The sequence below is a fragment of the Equus asinus genome, chromosome 19, assembly GCF_041296235.1.
Source record: "Equus asinus isolate D_3611 breed Donkey chromosome 19, EquAss-T2T_v2, whole genome shotgun sequence".
Lineage (NCBI taxonomy): Eukaryota > Metazoa > Chordata > Mammalia > Perissodactyla > Equidae > Equus > Equus asinus.
This window is the reverse complement of record NC_091808.1, coordinates 22928458-22945777: the sequence shown is the minus strand read 5'-3', so window position 1 is coordinate 22945777 and position 17320 is coordinate 22928458. Positions and strand designations below refer to the sequence as shown.

General features: G+C 38.0%; 1 protein-coding gene across 1 annotated transcript in view; it reads right to left on the bottom strand.

Annotated features, from left to right (window-relative positions):
• The window catches only part of ABCA12 (ATP binding cassette subfamily A member 12), a 160682-nt gene that overhangs the window by 109466 nt on the left and 33896 nt on the right, over positions 1-17320 (bottom strand). The window contains exon 3 of the mRNA XM_014843588.3: positions 3103-3256. Within this exon, the coding sequence (XP_014699074.2) occupies positions 3103-3256 (154 nt within the window). The remainder of the gene's footprint in view (positions 1-3102; positions 3257-17320) is intronic.

The window sequence follows — 17320 nt, the reverse complement described above, 5'->3', positions numbered from 1 at the left end:
CCCCTCACTTACAAAACAGAAGGAAGACTGTTTTGTTTCTTAATGAGGTTATGCTGGTGAACCTTTCTTCACCAAAGGGAAGCAATTAGTGGAACGGCTTACCCAGTAACCATGCCCCACTTTCATTGCAAGGCTATATAACCCATAAAAGTTAATAGCATGCTGGGAAATATCATTAATGGAATTTTATTATTGTACATAATTTTCTAAATTAAGCTCCAATTACTTGGTAGTTTAAAGAAAATACTGAATATACAGCAATATACAGCTTGAGCTAGACAAACTACCCTGAGGTTGGAAGAAAACGAACAAAAAAGCAGGCATGACCAGTTGTCTAGAAGATAATCAAAAGAGGATAAAATAAACTTAGAGTTTAATCCTACTTCCAAAACCAGCTCAACGGTTCATCTCAGGCAACTCCTTGAATGCCGTTCTCTATTATATCACACAGCAAAATACTCCTTCCGGGGGAGGTATATTTACATACTTCTTAGATATTGTTAAGTATTTCTCTCACTGTAACTTAGTTTTTCATGAAAAAAAAAAAAGTAGGAAGAGAGCCCCAGGTGAAGCTGTAATCCACTTGTAAATAATGGACATTAATTTTTTCCCATATCCTCTCTAACACTTGGCTCACAAAATGTCCATCTCAAATACAATCCCTTCATGAAGATTTAACTGATTACTCCATTTGAAAGCTCTCTTTCTACTTTAAATATGGAAGATGTCTTGTTTCAGCATCTTTCTGGCACTCTTCATTGCATTATCTCCTATTACCATAGTCGACAATATTTTTCTCAGCTGCTAGAACATAGGCATAGATCACACCTAATTCACCACTCACATAGGGACACAGAGACCACCTGTGAACTGGTTGAACAATCAAGAATGCCATGGTTCCCCTTACCTCTACACTGACTACACAAGAGGGCATAGTCTCCAGTTAGCTTCTGGTCTCCTTGCACAGATAGACAACGAGTGCTAGTTGAGGTAAAGCTTGTATGTACTTAGAACATGTTCGGCTCATACACAATATCTCAATTCATTTTCCTACTTAAAACTTTCCAATAGCTTCTCACCATACTAAAAATAAATTGCAAATCCCGGGGCCAGCTCCGTGGCCGAGTGGTTAAGTTCACGCACTCCACTGCGGCGGCCCAGGGTTCGGATCCTGGGCGCAGACATGGCACCACTCGTCAGGCCACGTTGAGGCAGCGTCCCACATCCCACAACTAGAAGGACGTGCAACTAAGATATACAACTGTGTACGGGGGCGGTTTGGGAAGATAAAGCAGAAAAAATAAATAAATAAATTGCAAATCCCTTCCTTTTTCCCACATGTTTGATTCTGCATGCTCCATCTTCTATATTCCTTTTCAACATGTCCCTACCACTGTCTATCACCGTCCCTCGCTATGTCCTAGCCATATTAGCTGACTTTCTGTTCCCCTAAACCATCAGGTTTGTCCCCACCTCAGGATGATTTGCCATTTCTCCACCTGGAACACTCTGTTGCCGATGTTCACATGCTGTTCCTCCCTGGTCTTTCTTGTTGATCTCTAACCCAAAGTCACCTTCTAGTAGAGGCCTTCTCTCACCACCCTATTAAAATCTCACCTTTCAACTTCTACCTTCTCTATCTCTGCTTTACTTTCTGGCCAGCACACTTATTATTAACAATAACTACGCTATATATTTATTCGATTGCTCATTTTTTTGCTTGTTCTTCCTTTAGAATGCAAGTAACAAAAGGATAGGGAATTTGTCTGATTCACGTCTGTATCGCAGTGCCTAGAATGGTGCCTGGCACATAGAAATTTCTCAGTCATTATTTCTTGAGTAAATTAATAAATGAATGAATGAGCATCAGTGTGTTTCAACCATCAAGACTAGTGAACTTATTGAAATAACAAAACCAATGTGAATTAGCAACCCAACAATTTTATGTGTCCCAAGTCATTTCCATGACAATTCTTGGCATGTTTATATTTTATGCTAACGAGCTTGCAGTTGCTCTCAAAGTGGCACTCATATTATTTGATGACCAAATCATGTTGATGAGATTAAAGGAGAAATGGTGCTACATGCCAAGAAGTTTAAATTAAAAGTTTGGAACCAAATATCTCTGATTATAGATAAATATAATCTTTTTCTTGAGAGACACTTAAAAAACATCTCTATAGGAATTGTCTCATGGGTGATTCAGTTATAATATTGTTTGCAGTGCTATGCACAGGAGGGCTCCTGGGAGTCTCTTTAGGTTTAGAATCCCACGACAGAAAATTGAGGTTCTAAACGGTCAAGTTGTAAATGGTCTAGATTCCCTATCTTTATTCTTCAGCTTCTTCTGACACCATAAAATAAGACATACATTAACCTCACTTAAAGGTTGTTGTTCAATTATGTATACTTTCAACTTTATTACTTTGATTTCTACACTCTTAATTTCCTTCTTTGCACTTCCTGGTTTCTGTTCTATTCAGAAGTACCACATAGAATAATATAATTATCTCATTCTTCTGGGAGATAATTCCGCTGACATTGGCCTACATCTTAGGCTTGTGATCAAGTCTTCGGGCCGCGTGTCACTGACAGTTTGAGGTGGGACAGAGAACAGAGGGGAGTAAAGGAGGACTGCCCTGGCCACCCAGCTGAGAAAGCAAAGTTGACGTGGATCAGGAGAACAGATTAGCAGTTACCAGAGGGGAAGTGGATGGAGGGAGGGCAAAAGGGGCAGCTGTGTATAGTGATAGACAAAAACTAGACTATCAATGGTGAATGCAATGCAATCTATATAGAAACTGATATACAATAACATGTACTTGAAATTTACAGAATGTTATAAGCCAATATGACCTCAATAAAATAATTTTCTAAGAAAGCAAAGTTTGAGTAATTCACCCAAAATAGATTATGCTTAATCCCACATAAATATGGTAATTTCAGCTTGTACCCACCTTGTTCATTCATATTTAGATCATTATATCTGTAGACATAGAAAATACAGTTGTATATCTAACCTAGGATGGCTTTCTGGATATCTCAGAAGGAAAGAAGATCCGAGCTCTCGAAACAGCTGAACACACTGAGGAATGCTCCTACCTGTCTTTAAACAGAGTGTCATCAATCCCTTTCCTCCGAAGCAGATCCTGTGGCCCATAGGGCGTGTCTTTGCATTTCGAGTCTGTGTCACAAAGGAGGGTTTGCAAGAACGGGAAGAAGCCGGTACTAGGAAGGTTTCGAGGTGCAAGGTAACCTGAAATTAAAAATAACAATAATTATGTCACCAGAACGTCTTTGCCCGGGAAGGGAAAGAAGGGCAGTAGCTCTCTCCTGTGAGGTTACCCTCTGGATCATGACTGTCTGGGCCTCCCATGTATTAAAAGACTTAAAATTGCCTGTTGCCCCACAAATTTCTTTTCCTGGGTTTTATTCTAAGGAAGTAGTTGCAAGAACGTTTGCTAGAGTGTTTTAAGAATAAATCACAGTGTATTCATGTGATGAAACACAACAAAGCCAATAAAAATGGTGTCAAATAATATAGAAAATGTGTACAATATATGGTTAATTAAAAAGAGCTGATTAGAAAAGAGTATGACCAGAAGTCATAATCTTTTAAAAACATGTAAATATATGTATATTTAAAAACCTCGAGGGATTTTTTTCCTGAGTGGTATATTTCGCATGATTTTTGTTTACTTTCATTCGACTATATATTAACTATTTTTTCCCAAAATGCACAATTCTTGTTTTGTAAGAAAGTCATTATAAATGCAGCCAATCTTCCAGATGCCAGGAAATATTTTTAGTCACCTTGAAATTTAACATAACAGTTAAATTAACTGCACATTTTTTCCTATTTAAAAGCAATAATAATGGTGTGAATGAATGTGCAGATTTTCCCAATGTTAAAGTCACAGAAAACAAGAACTGTAATAGTAAAGGGTTTTGTAACCTTTACTTTAACATTTGCTGTATAAAATATGATGATGGCGTACACATGAGCCAAGACAATAGGCAAGCTGTGAAGTACAAATCTTTTCACAATTAGGTTTGATATTAAAACATGAGATTCCTCCCTTTGGAGGAATATAGAGACAATGAGCTTTCCAAAAAGGCAGGTTTAGAAACTATAAGGTAACCCAAAACTGAAGAATACTAAAAAGCAAAACTTTAACTTTGCCATGAATCTATTAAAAAAGAGTCTCAGTACAGGTCTGTTTTAATTATAAAAAGAAAGAGGAAAAAGCAAAAGAAAATGAAAATAGTAAGAGCAACATGGCTAAGGATGTATTAATATATTAGCAGAGAGAGTTATAAATAGAAATTTGTTCTAAGTAAAACTTAAATACAGATCTTCATAAAGAAAGAAGATTGGAAATAAAATGGAAAAGATAATAGAAAAACTGGTGAGAAGAAAAGTAAAGAGGGAAAAAAAGAAGAGAGAGATTGGAAGACATTATACTGTTGACTTTGAAAATGGAGGAAGAAGCCCAAAGCCCAGGACCGTGGGCAACCTCTGGAAGCTGGAAAAGGCAAGGAAGTAGATACTCCTAGGGCCTCCAGAAGGAATGCAGCCTTGCTGACACTTTTTTTTTTTTTTTGAGGAAGATTAGCCCTGAGCTAACATCCACTGTGAATCCTCCTCTTTTTGCTGAGGAAGATAGGCCCTGAGCTAACATCTGTGTCTCTGGCACTTTCAGGTTCCAAAATTATGTTTCAATTTTTATATTCCCAAATGCTTGGATGCAGGAAAAAGAGAACCATTTCTCTGTCCTTCACAGAACTTCCGTGCAGGAAGCAAGGAACATGCAAAGTTAGGGCTAAAAATTGGTTGCCCATGTTCATAGCCAGAGCACAGATTTAAGAATACAAATAAAAGATCATAACTGTGCAGACCATGGCACGACTTGCAGGAAAAAATTAAATCTCGGGGTCTTGGAATGGAGTCTTTAGACAGAATAAAATCCTTATTATCATGGTTCCCAAAGGTCTCACACCCAGGATACATTCATGCTCATTTCCAGGAGAAAAGCTATTGAAGAAATTGAAATTTCATGGGGAAATTGGAGCCAAAATACTCCAACACAGCCTAAGAGAGAGGTGGGGTAGTAAGTAAGCAAAATCCCAACCCACTTATGGCTTAGTTTCTCAAGGGCTCTGGGCAAAGGCAGTGAGGTCATCTGAGCAGCCACCCATAGGTGGAGAGAGGTTTTTCTCATAAAATTGGATACAGTCAACATTATCGACACAGTCCGAGGATAAATTCGGCAGAGTCCAATGTTATTTCAGGGAGTTGAATCAACAAAACTATAAAACATTTTTAGGAACAAACCACCAACTAAGTTTTCAAGTAAATCAAATTCAGTTCTCATTGTTTTAAGAATTAAACCAGCATTACAAAAAGATCCCAGTTTAAGAATTTTAAAAAATAGATACTTTGTGATAGCAACAAAAGAACTGAGCTATCAACCTAGACATCTATGTTTACCTAAAAGGAGGATCGAGTTTGATTTTCCTTTCCCTCTCTGCACGAAAGTTCTATTCAGAAGCATATTAGTGTGACATAATGTAAAGATTAGAGCAGTGCTCCTCAAAGTGTGGTCCGTGGACCAATAGCATCAGATCGCCCGGGAATTTATTAGAAATGAAAATTTGAGATCCCACCCCAGATTACTTAATCAGAAACTCTGAGGATGGGATTCAGCAGTCTTTACCCTAACAAACCCTCCAGGTAATTCTGAGAACAACTTGATTAGACTGCAAACTTATCCATAAGAGTCAGATAGTAAATATTTTCAGCTGTGAGCCATGCTGTATCCATCACCATTAGTCAACTCCGCCGTTGTAACATGAAAGCAGCCATAGACAATGTGTACATCAATGGGCCTGGTTGTATTCCAACAAAACTTTATTTACAAAAAAGGCAGCAGACTGGATTTGGCCCACAGGCTGTAGTTTGCTGACCCCCAGGAGGATAATCTTTCTTACACTTGTGCCTCTCCTTCTCCTGCCCTGTTCATTTCTTGTTTTCGCTTTTTACGGCATTCTTCTTTTCCTCTTCCCTCATCTCATCTAATCTAATACCTCCGTTTCTCTATTTCTCAATCTTTTATTCTTTCTTTTCCACTTACTGCCTCTTCTTTTCCAATTTTTCTTTTCTCTCTTCCTCCTGCCTCTCCCCTTTCTCTCCCCCATCCCTCTATCTCTTTACTCATTGACACAGCCAGGAATGCACCTTTCTCCTAACATCCTCTCTTACTCCTTTTCCTTTTTCATCACCACAAAAGGATTTTTGCCCACTTCCATAATAAATTCAGACCAACATTGCTCATTGGCACTATCTACAGAAGTGCTATTTTCTATTTATTGTATTATGAAAGAGAAATGTCATATCTTTTCAATAATGAAGCTACTTCCATTTGACATCATTAGGCGCAGGAAGCATTCTGTAGGCTGCCTTGGTGACATTTGTAGACATTATAATAATGGTAGAATTAGAGAACTTCCACTGTGTTTCTTTGTGTTTTTCTCAAAGCTAGTCAGAACCCAACCTAGGTGGTATATTTGTGTTTCCAGGTGAAAGGAATTTGGTTTTTACCCCAATGAAGAGAGGAATGATAAATCTTAAAAGGAAATTCTGAATTTTTAAAATAGAGAGTTATTCATTTGGGGTATTATATTTTTCTTAACTTTTTGGATACAGGGTCACATTGGCAGAATGAGTGCCAGGCCTTCTGCTCAGGCAAATGATGTCTCCTTGGAAAACACCACAACAAGAATTTGTCACCATGACAAGAGTACAAGATGAGACAAGCATATCCAGAAACGTCACCCACAAATAATCAACTAACCAAACATGAATATAGAAAACACGGGAAAAGAATTGAATTTCAGAAGTATGCTTGTAATAATTTATTAAAGTAAGCCTTTTTATTCTCCTTGTCATTTTTGAGCAAATTTTGTTCTCAATTACATTTTTAAAGATATAATTAAAATTATACATGACATAAACCTGGCCTTTCACATAGTTTCATAACATCGTATCAGGAACCCACAGGACTATCCCAGTTGTCCCTCATGCGAACTTCCCCATTTGGAAGATCAGGCTGTTCCCTGAAGGGAGGTGCCCTGTGCCTCTGCCTGTCACCAGAGGGCAAAGATCAAATACACCAGCTCTTCCTGATTTCAGTCCCTCTAAACAAGGACTGTTACACCTTTGTGGCCCCAAATGACCTCAGCCTAGAGTTAAAAACTCATATGACTTCGAATCTTCAGATAGAGACACTAACCCAATAAAATCCCAGTTTTTGAGAGACTGGATAAAGAATAAGCTATTTGAAAGAAAGAAAAATCCTCACATAGTTACAAGTTTTATCTAACTAATCTTCCTTGTGGCCTATGAGGTGGCACGATGCTTGACACATTATAAATAATTACTAATTATATTAATAAATGAACCAATGAATGAATGAAGCCCTGAGGATCACAGGAAGACTACATGACTCAGGACTTTAACATAATATACATCTTTATTATTTGTAGGACAAAGTTTCTAATTTTATCCCACTATTATAGTAAGTTCAATGGATAACAATGGATATAGTAAGTTCAATGGATAGTAAGCACAATGGATAACATGGCATTATATTCATGTGCCTTACAAAAGTGAACAGGTCGATATTGAGTAATAAAACCAATAACATTTATTTAGGTCTTGGTTTCTCTGAAAATCTAGCTAGTACATACTGATGTCTGTAATAGTGACCACTGAATTTATTATCCACAAAGTGAATCCATCCATCATTTATTCAGTAAATATTTACTGAACAAATACTGTGTGCTTGGAACTGGATTGGAGTGCTAAATAAGGTTCATTCTTCCATTGAAAAACAATTTTTTTAATTTAAACATTTAAAAAATATAACTCTGGCTTATTAGCGTGTGTGTGAGAAAGAGAGAAAGAGAAAGCCTGGTTTCAAAGGTCATCACAGTTTCATTAAGTAAAATGCATATGGCAGTCATCTATTTTCCTGAATTGTTAGAAATATTTTGTATAAAAATAGTGTATATTTGAAAATAAATAGTAAAACATTGTTTAAAAAATTCCATGGTTTTGGGGGAGGTAAACGATCATCATTTCATGAGAGCCCCATGATAGTCATATAGGATGGGCAGGGCAAGTCTTATACTGATTTTGCAAATAACCTGAGAGAGATCAAGCAATTTGCTCAAGGTCACGTGAAAAATAAAATGCCGCAGATGGATCTAGAACTACATGATATATGATAATAATAAAAACAACATTTTGTTCAGCTAAGTTTCAGTGTATCGTGAAGTGAACAGACTGAGAATTTGAAAACAGGTACCATTTCTGGTTTTGCTGTTGATTTACTGAATCACCGGGGGTAAATTAACCTCTCTATGTCTCTATTTCCACATCTACCAAATTGCGGATAATGGGCCTTGCCACCTCACAAGGCACAAGGAAGATTAATTAGATAAAGCTTGTGTAAGGTCCTATGAACATTGAAGAGGAAAGGCCCCATAGCATCATGAGTTACCATTGCTCATCAGACCGCTGTTGCAACATTTGTCTAATTTTCCATGCAGTGGCTGGGGCTTTGCTGCTCTGCCTGGTCTCCCATCTCTGTGCACAGAGCCAATGAGTGGTTAGGAGTATTGCATGATATGTTTCTCTCCCTAGTAATTCATAATACGTACCTGTATCAACTGGTACAGTACTTCAATTACTGCGTGCTCAGTGGGTGTAGTGCCATGACACATTCTTCCAAACTCTCCCCAGGCAAGTCTTGCTTCATAGTACAGATACTTTCCCAAGGTCAAATCCATTGGCAAAAAGGTAGCCTGTTTCTGGCAGTGATGGCTGAAGCAAGATGCCTAATCTTTAAAGCAGTGGGTGAGGAGGTGTTAGACTCAAATGTTGGCTTCTGTATATGTTTAATGGCTAGAACCACAGAGAACAAGAACGAACCTTGGGTCATTTGAGCTGGTGTCCTATGTGCTGGGATTTTCCCACATCCCTCAGAGTTGCATCCAAGTAGTACAGCCAAAGGTTTTGAAAGGTACAAAAAGAGTCCCTATGGAGATAATTTGGGGACTATGGCTGTGGAATTGCAGGTACGAGAAAATATGGGGAAAGATTTCTGCCTTCTTCATGTTTTTGGTTTATCATTGTCATTATTTTTTAAGATAAGAGGATGAGGCAGTTTGGACTCGGGACCTTGCTATCTCTTTAGATGTTCTCTTTTTGATCCTAAAGTGCTCACTGGAACTGATGGTCAGCCCAAATGGCTCCATAACCCACCTTACTGAATTTCCAAAACAGAATGCAACTCCCTCCTTTCTGGTCATTAAGGAGACCCTGCTGGGTGATGGGTTCCAAAGTCCATGGCCTGAGCTACTTAAATTATCAAGAAGATGGTTTGACTCAAGGCTGGGAGACATAGCAGTAACACAGACACGCCAGATAATAAACTCCCACATGGACTGAATCTGAGGAAGTTTAAAAATAATAATCTCACTAACACTTTTCAAATATTCCTGCTTAACAAAGAATGTTGAGTTCTACGGCTCATCCGGGGTGAGTGGAGTCCGTTTGTCTTGTTGGATGGGCCTAATAGTAACCAACATTTTGCTTTTCTGAAACTTGTCTTTCAGAAACAAAGATTCACAATTGCATTTCAAAAGAAATCCCTCTGCCATAGCCATTTATGAGCAGAATCTTGGCAAATGGTTGATTTCTTTCCAAATCTGGATTAAAGTTACAAGAAAAATGAACCCTAGATTCTCATTTCCTTTTAGGATATTCTTCCTATAAAACTTAATCTCCTAATTCTCCTTTGGTGTGGCTAGCCAGGAAAATGCCCTTTGGCCTCTAAGGAAGGCCTGCTATGAAGCTGGGCGCACATTGGTATGACTCGGTTGATTCATGTCAGAATTACCTGGCGCTGGTGGGTTGAGAGCCACTGTGCTGAGCCCCATCACTTGCAGCCCCTCCCATGAGACACAGCCCCCTTCCACAGACCCAGCAACATCTAGCAAAGGGAGTGGGTCCTCTGGAGGAGTGGAGCTTGCTCCAGTGCCACCACATCTCTTCTGAGTTGTGAGAGTTCTGTGCTAATCGCTAACCATATTGCATATCAACCAGGGACCTAGGTAATTAACTCAGAAAGCCTGCACTGAGAATGAGCTGAGAAACTAATTCCTCTCCTATTACGATGGTCTCCAATGTGATGCTGGGAATTGAGGGAGTAAAGAGAGGGGGAGCATCAGGATTTCCATCAACCGGACTCTGGGACCAAATGAGTTTAGAAAACTAAACTCTTATCTCCTCTTTTGGGAAAGCCAGAATTTATTTGCATATTAAAAATTTGAATAACTTTGGTTAATTCCACATTTCCACATACGTGACAACAGAATGTTTTTTCTTTTTTTTTTTCTTCCTGCTTTTTAAGGTGACATTGGATAATATTCTGGGAACAAATGTTGCATGGGGCACACTTTGGGAAACAGTGTCTTAACCCAAGATCTCACATATTCCCAACTGAAAAGAGACCTGGAATTGGAAATTTATTTATTTTTTCCCAAGGAGGGAAATTTTTACATGAGGAAATATCTTGCCTTCAAGTCTTAGACCAAAACTTACTTGTAAACTGCCGCCTCACTTACTTGGCTTAGATATAGTAATTCAGAAAGCACCTTAGCATTTATTTGTGGGAGTCCATTATAACTGTGCATTAATATTTGTGGGTGTCCTTCAGCAAAACCTAAGACATTGCTTGGAGAAGGGAACTTCATTCCAGAAAGATTTGGGAAGGCTTATAAAAGTACACACTCTATAATAAGAAAAAATAAGGTAATGAGAAAATCAGAATGAGAGCAGAAAAGGGTAAGAAAAAAATAGAGCCAGCACAATAATAGGTGCCAAAGGTCTGTGTGTTATTAGAGGTTGGTCACAAATTTGAATCTGAATGTCCTAAGAACCAAAGAAATGATCATTTACCACGTTCACAGTGTGCATAAAATAAAATAAAAACAAATAAACATACTGGGAAAGGTACAGCTTTTCCTATACAGAGAGAAATCATACCTCTCAGGCACCAAGAGCTGTAGACTTCAGTGGGTCCCAGTGTATTCGCCCCCACCCAGCACAGGGACATCAATGAAAGTGACTCACGATCCCAGGGACCCATCCTTAATGGGGACTGATAGTGCCGGCCATTAGGAAGTAAAGATTGGGGAGAAACTGAGGTGCTTTTCTTCCTTCACTACTTATTAAAGGGGTTGCTACCAGGTTGGGCCACCATTATCATAGTATGATACACAGAATACGGAGCAAGACAGTGAAAGTAGTGTAAAGTTGTTTGGGGTTAGGTAGAAAAATGTCCTCTTTAACTTCTCCCCCAAACCTTTGCCTTTCTAGTGACTGGGCTAAGTTATGAGTTGTTTCCTGGAGCTACATATTGGCAGAAATTTTAAGAATTATTCTAGCGAGTGAAGTATCAGACAGGAACAAGACTTAGAAAGTATCCTTCTAATCCTAGCTTTGAACATGATTTATTATGTAACCACGACCTTCTGCCTTGAGTCATTTCCTCACTTATGCAGGAAAAATAAATCTGGACCACCCATCCATCACAACTATTACAAGTAGAAAAATCTCCTGTAAAAGGAGATTAGCCATATTGAAGTATTAAGCACTTAATATAAGATGAAAATTATGTTTAGAAATTAACATGTGATCTCAGTAACCCATTAAGAATAATGATATGGAGAAAAGAATTTCAGTAATTACTCTTTCAGAGGTATGTTACTAACAGCCATTTTTTTGGTTGAGAAATCTGACTCAGTTATTACCACAGAGAATTTTGTGTGTTATTGTGTAAAAATAAAAGCCAGTGAAATATATTACTAGGATCATTGTATAGAAAAGAAGAAATAGATTCCATACAGGCAGAAGCTTAGTAACTTCTCTAATTCAACAGATGGTCTATTCACTTGGGAAGAACAGAGTCTGGTTCCGATCCTCTCTGTCCTCAACAGCTTGTGAAATATTCAGGTCTTTGGTATTCATATTCTGTCTTTTTACAAATGATATGTGTGACAACCTGCCAGTGGGAAATGGATGTCGCAACCTTTTCTTTCAAGCGGCACAGCTGACAGGTAGCAACCTCGTGTTCTTGTCAGACTTGACTTTCTCCTAAACCAAGGATTCTCTTACCAAGGCCTCTGCCAGTCAGAAAGAGACAATGTCAGTGACTTGTGGCTTACTTTGTAACCCACAACATATTGCTGCCTTTGTCCCTCCCTCTGTAGAACCAGTTTTTATCAAAGCCACCGTCTCATTAGGGAAAAAAAAAAGGCAGAGAAAAATTCCCCAGTGACATTTTCCTAAGTTGTAGAGTCAAAAAATACTAACATAGCAATTAGTATTTCCTACTTTTTCTAAGAAAAAGTTCTTTTTTCTGAAAACACTTCAGAAAAATACAAATTGAAACCAAGAGATTCCATTTTATGCCTTTCAGATTGACAAAAGTTAAAAAGTCTGACAACATCAGGTGCTGGAGAGGGTTCACAGCAGCGAGAACTCTCATCTCCTGGTGGGAAAAGTAAAGTAATAAAGCTCCAAATGTGGAGAGCATTTGGCCACATTCAACAAAGTTTAAAATATGCATGGCTCTAAATATATAACCTAGAGACACATGCACACACATACAGAGACATATAAAGGAGTATCCATCACAATATTATTGGTAATAGATTGAATAAAGAACTAGATGCTCATCAAAAGACTATGGATAAATAGATTGTTCATCAATTATCATAGCTGCATAAATCAACAGAGCTTGAACACACAAAACACAATGCTGAGCAAAGCATAATGTTCAGCCTAAAAAGTATGATGCAAAAGGATGCTAGAGCAGGGTACTATTTATATAAAGTTTACAAATCTGAGGTCAAAAGGTACAAACTTCCAGTTATAAGATAAATAAGTTCTGGGGATGTGATGTACAACATGGTGACTATAGTTAACGATGCTGTATCATATATTTGAAACTTGCTAAGAGAGTAGATTTCAAAAGTTCTCATCACAGGAAAGAAAACATTTGTAACGATGTGAGGTGATGGATGTGAACTAAAGCCATTGTGGTAATCATATTGCAATATATGCATATATGGAATCATGTTGTATACCTTACACTAAGACAATGTTGTATGTCAATTATATCTCAAAAAAACTGGACATACAGCATTGTCTTAGTTTACCATAATGACTTTAGTCAATTAGCACCCAAAGTCCAAATTCTACGATAGTTTCCTTCTAACACCCTCTTACTGAGACAACTTGTTCAACACACAATAACAACAAATTAAATAAGATCCAGAAATCACAGAATTTTTCTAAAAACCTGCAAAATAGTATTATGTAATATGTCAAGAACAATGTTAAGTTTTGATAACGTTAGGTAGTGGATACATGAATGTTTGTGTCAATTTTTTGCTTGCCAATGTGTTTGAAATGCTTCACACTTTTCTTTGGAACGATAATATGCTGGAATTACATTAAACCTTAACTAGGAAGTTTTAGTTACCGAAGTACCAGAGAAAGCTCATTATAACGCAATCCTACCTACCAGCTAGTTCAAGAAGAGCTTTATAACAATGCTCTCTGGGTTGATGAATTCCATCCACTTGTTACAAATGTTGTGAGTGACTCCTTGACTTAGCGTTTTCTGCCCACTGTCCCCCTTGCCCTGTTTATTATGATACTAGCTGGGAATCTCTCTTCCTGAGAGGCACGGTTAATTCAGAACTCATTAAATGCATGGCTCCAAACTGTCTGTTATATATTACGTCCATCTTCTCTCCATTGAGCATCATCTGCTATTGTGTTTACCCCATTACTGAGCTTAAGTCCTTCAAGAGTTTTTCATAATCCTCCAAACTTCTTGTTGGCAAATGTACCATTTATTTGCATTGCTTCTGAATTATTAATAAACACGTTTTTAAATTGTTGCTAGGTTTCTAAAAGTCATCCCACTGTTCAAACTGATTACCATGTTCTCACTTTACATTATTTACATTATTCGCTCATCTCAACTGTTTTTTGGAAATTTTGGCCTTCCTAACTGCAAATATTCAGTTAATTCTTTTAAGAAATTTCAGCAGGTTAGAAAGATATAACTTCAGTTATTGAAACTATACCAAGTGAGCTACCTGGGCAGTCTTGTTCTGTTTTGCTTTGTTTTTCCTGCTAAAGGAAAAATTTGCTTACCCCTAATGTGAAGTCCCAGGATCTCTCTCCTGGCATTTAAAAAACAGGTTAGCCATTAGCCAGCTGGCAGCTCTTTAAAGGTATTCTCACAATTAATGGTTAGTGACACAGTTTTATTAGTGGGTCAGTTTCATTGTGCAGTCTCTTCAGATTTTTTGAAAATGATAACCAAGGGAGGCAATGCCATTTCATTCTCCAGACTCCTACAGCTTTCACAGTTAATCTCGAGTCAGCCGTCTCCATCGTTGGGTAGACAAGAGTAACACAAGACCATGGAGCATCGTTTTTAAGGCTCTGTCTTCCTTGACTGGCTGCTGGAGAGAATATTGATCCAATACACTCCTCTGACTATAGCACATGAATGCCATCAGAGAATTCTTGTCACTCTTCTAAATTGTGGGCAATGTTGCCTTCAAATCCCTTCTTAATTTTAAAGGACCTCGTTTATGCAGCCCCAGCTGATAACTTTGCCCTTTGTTCTCCTTTTTAGAGTAGATGTTTTGCCAACATGCATGTCTACATCAGCAATGCAGCATCATTTCTCATTCATTCAATCAATCCACAAATGGCTGAAGAACACCTCCATGTACATAACGTGGAAGTGCTTTTGGTGGACGAGAGAACTAGAAATAACCCTACTCCTAGGAAGACTAAAGAGAGACAGGCAAAAACACGGGATTCACTATATTAGCGAAACAAACCTTGGTCACCTCATCTTTATTTTGAGCCATTAATATCTAAGAATTTTGTCTAATCGACACAATAATCTCCAGGCAGGTACCCCTCTTTTCCTATTTTGGAAGTGCTCTTCCAGGATTAGACTTCTCCGGGGCAACAATGAAATTAAATCCTTCCCATAAGTCCAATAATCAAAATAAACTGGGATGTGAATCAGCACGTGAACCAGATGAGTAGCATAGTACATTTTGTTTCTTCCTTCTTGTCTCTTCTTCTGCATATTTAGTGGGCTTTATAGCAACCTCTTTTGTGTCTGAAGCAAGCAGATGCTTTTAATCTCTCAACCTAATGATGTGGAGAAAAACAGAGGATGTAAAACGTCCTCAAGTGCTTTATCTTCAGAGATAGTAGATACTAAAATTACATTCCTCATACCATCCTCTCTTCCCAGTTCAACATCTGGAAAGGGTGAAAGAAGCATAAGCTAGACTGTAAGACACAGGAAAATCCTCCTGTAGACAGTGGTGGGTTCTTTCAGAAAAAGGCGACCAACGATATGAAATTGAAGGATTAGAACTTGAAAATCACAGCACTTTCTTTCTGACTCTGAGACAATAAAGTGTGAAGGAAGAGACCCTACTAAATATTCAACACCAACTCCTCAGTGCCAGCCCTGGAGAATGTTGATGTATAATAACAATGGAACATGCGAGAGGTCTGAAGGCTCAAACTGATCCTCCAGTTTTCAAATATCAAAATTGGTGTAACTTCATGGGCTGCTCACTGTGCTTAAAGGGACAGTTAAGTCAAGGTAAATGCCATTAAATTCTTCCAATTCAACTTTAGCTTTCCCCGATCATTGTCCCTCTCATTTTGTTGCCCGCTTCTGCTTATTGCTACTAGACATGCACAAATTTCCCCAAAAGCACCAGATGCTTTTTAATTATTCCTTTTGGTAACATTGCACAGTTCTTATTTTATGTTACTTAATAAAGTGTTTAGAAAAAAATCAACAAAACTTTAAATTGCAGGCGAGTGACTTTCAACATTTAAAAAGGCTGATGAAATCAGGTACAATATAGAAAGTTGGAAAGAAGTTAAAGTCAGACATACCAGCAGAATTAATACCAAAATACTGGTTAGGGGTGGATGCCCCAATGGATAAATGGATAAATGGATTACTATGGTTTCTCGTATTCTTCTATGTGACACATATAGTTTCTAATTCTTACAACAACTCTGCTAGGTAGAGATTTTCTTTTCTGTTCCATATATTAATTCAGAGTATCCTATATGTATTTGAAAGGCCTGTTTTGCATCTTCAGTTCCACATCATTTTTCCTGCTTGTTTATGGAAAAATTAGATCTATTATTAATAACCTCTAGTGTAGTTTTAAAAAATTCCTGTAAAGGCCAGCCCTGGTGGCCTAGTGGTTAAGTTTGGCACACTCCACCTTGGCAGCCCAGGTTTGGTTCCCAGGCACAGACTTCCACCATCTGTCTGTCAGTGGCCACGCTGTCACGTCAGCTCACATACAAAAACAGGAAGATTGACAACAGATGTTAGCTCAGGGTGAATCTTCCTCAGGAAAAAAAAAAAAAATCCTTTAAAAATATAAAGTGGATACTCCCCTTAAGATACAACTGAGTCAGAAATTTACAAGGATCTGTCATAAAACTAAGATATATTCCTAATTAAGTTTCAACATGCTTTAAGAATATATATTTATAAATCTAAGAAACAACTGCCCTAGCCTATTTAAAAGAGAAAAATTACTTATCTACACTTTATAGGTTAGAAAAGACACTCTGGGAGTAAATGATACTCTGGAGGCAGCCCAGTCAGTGGCTGTAACATCTATTCCTTTCCATGACCAGTAGGATGCTCCACTGGGAAGTCAAAATTGTATCTTAAGTGCCTTATTCCACTCAATGCTCCATTTTCCGGCTTGCTGCAGTAACTTGGTTTTTGTACAAACGGTACTAGAGGTACCAGTAACCCTTCAATGGAGTTGTAAATCAAGCCACTCTTTCCTTCCCCTTCAGAGCCATATTATTTTTACTCTCTTCTGGATCATTCCTAGGATATTTGTCGATTAGTGGATTGAGAATTAGGTGATTGAAGCTGAAAATCGGTTATTTCATGATTAACTTTTGCTTCCTACACTAAGCTTGGTTTTATGGTACCAATCTCTGGCCAGGCAAAGGAAGACATCAATTACTCCCTCTAAATTTTATGTTGTGTGTATTTGTATTCAAAAGCTCCAGTTAAAATGTATCTTTGGTGGCTCTCTTTAGTCCCCTTTAGTCTACCTCCACTTCTTGACCAAACAAACCAAACAA